The sequence below is a fragment of the Gekko japonicus genome, unplaced genomic scaffold (assembly GCF_001447785.1).
Source record: "Gekko japonicus isolate JY-2015 unplaced genomic scaffold, Gekko_japonicus_V1.1 scaffold153, whole genome shotgun sequence".
Classification (NCBI taxonomy): domain Eukaryota; kingdom Metazoa; phylum Chordata; class Lepidosauria; order Squamata; family Gekkonidae; genus Gekko; species Gekko japonicus.
The window spans coordinates 428,189-429,137 of NW_015175360.1; the positions used below are offsets into that span (position 1 = coordinate 428,189).

Consider the following 949-nt stretch of genomic DNA (forward strand, 5'->3'; position numbering starts at 1 on the left):
TTCAGGAGGGAAAGGGGCTTCCTCTCCCCCCCCCCGCAGAAAAAGAACCCACGTCCGACTTTCTGTACCTCTTAGCGTGTTGCTTTCCTTGACTTTCGGGTCAAACTCAGCGGATAAAATGCGATCAATCCCAAATTTCAAGTCTTTGCTGGACGGAGCGGGAGCCGAGCCGGGATGCTGAGTCTGGTGGCTCTGTCCCCGGCCTGGGGCTGGAGACGTTCCGGTGGGGGATCGGTGGTGCTGGGGGTGAGAGTAGCCGGCCGAGAGTCTGGCGGGGAACGCGACGGAAGAGTCCGGAGGCGCCACCACGGGGGTGGGCCTGAGCGGGGATCCCGCGGCGTGGAACTGCGCGTGGGCATGGACGGCGCCGAGGTGGGCTGCCAGGTTGGCCGAAGAGCCCCCGGCCAGGCCGTCCTCCCCGGCGGCGGCGTGTAAGATGTCGGCGATGCAGAACGAAGGCTTCTTGAGCCCGGCGGGATCCAAGGGGAAGCAGCCGCCAGTGGCCGGGCCCGCCGGCGCGCAATATGCCGCTGACCAGAGGCTGAAGTTGGACGCGTAAAAGGGGGCCAAGCCGGCCGTGTACATCCTGCTGCCCCCCCCGCCGCCCCCGCCGCTCTCGCTCCGCTGGCCCCGCGGTCGTGTCTCCAGCAGCTCCTCAGGAAGCGCCTCCTCGGCCCGCCGGCCCTGCCAGACCGGGAGAGCTCAGAGCGGCCGAGACGTCCCTCGGCCCGGGCGCATCGCTAGCGGCGGCGGAGGCGAAAGGAGGCCGGGCAGCCGCGGCTGGGCAGAACCGGCGCGTCAACAAAGTAACAACAGGGGGGGGGGCCTCCCGCCCACTCGGCGTAGCAAAAGTCACTTCCCCAAAGCCTTCCCCCCTTTTGCCTTTCCCCCTTAACGCAGCGCGCAGAGCAAAAGGGAGGGGGGGGAGTCTTTTTGCCGAGAGCCGATT

At 67.8% G+C, this 949-nt stretch overlaps 1 protein-coding gene across 2 annotated transcripts in view; it reads right to left on the minus strand.

The window, feature by feature from the left end:
• HLX (H2.0-like homeobox) overlaps positions 1–739 on the minus strand; it is an 8,826-nt gene extending 8,087 nt beyond the window's left edge. For both annotated transcript variants that reach the window (XM_015425372.1, XM_015425371.1), the window contains exon 1: positions 69–739. In XM_015425372.1, coding sequence (XP_015280858.1) covers positions 69–585 — 517 coding nt within the window. In that variant the 5' untranslated portion in view covers positions 586–739. The remainder of the gene's footprint in view (positions 1–68) is intronic.
• Positions 740–949: the final 210 nt, after the last annotated feature.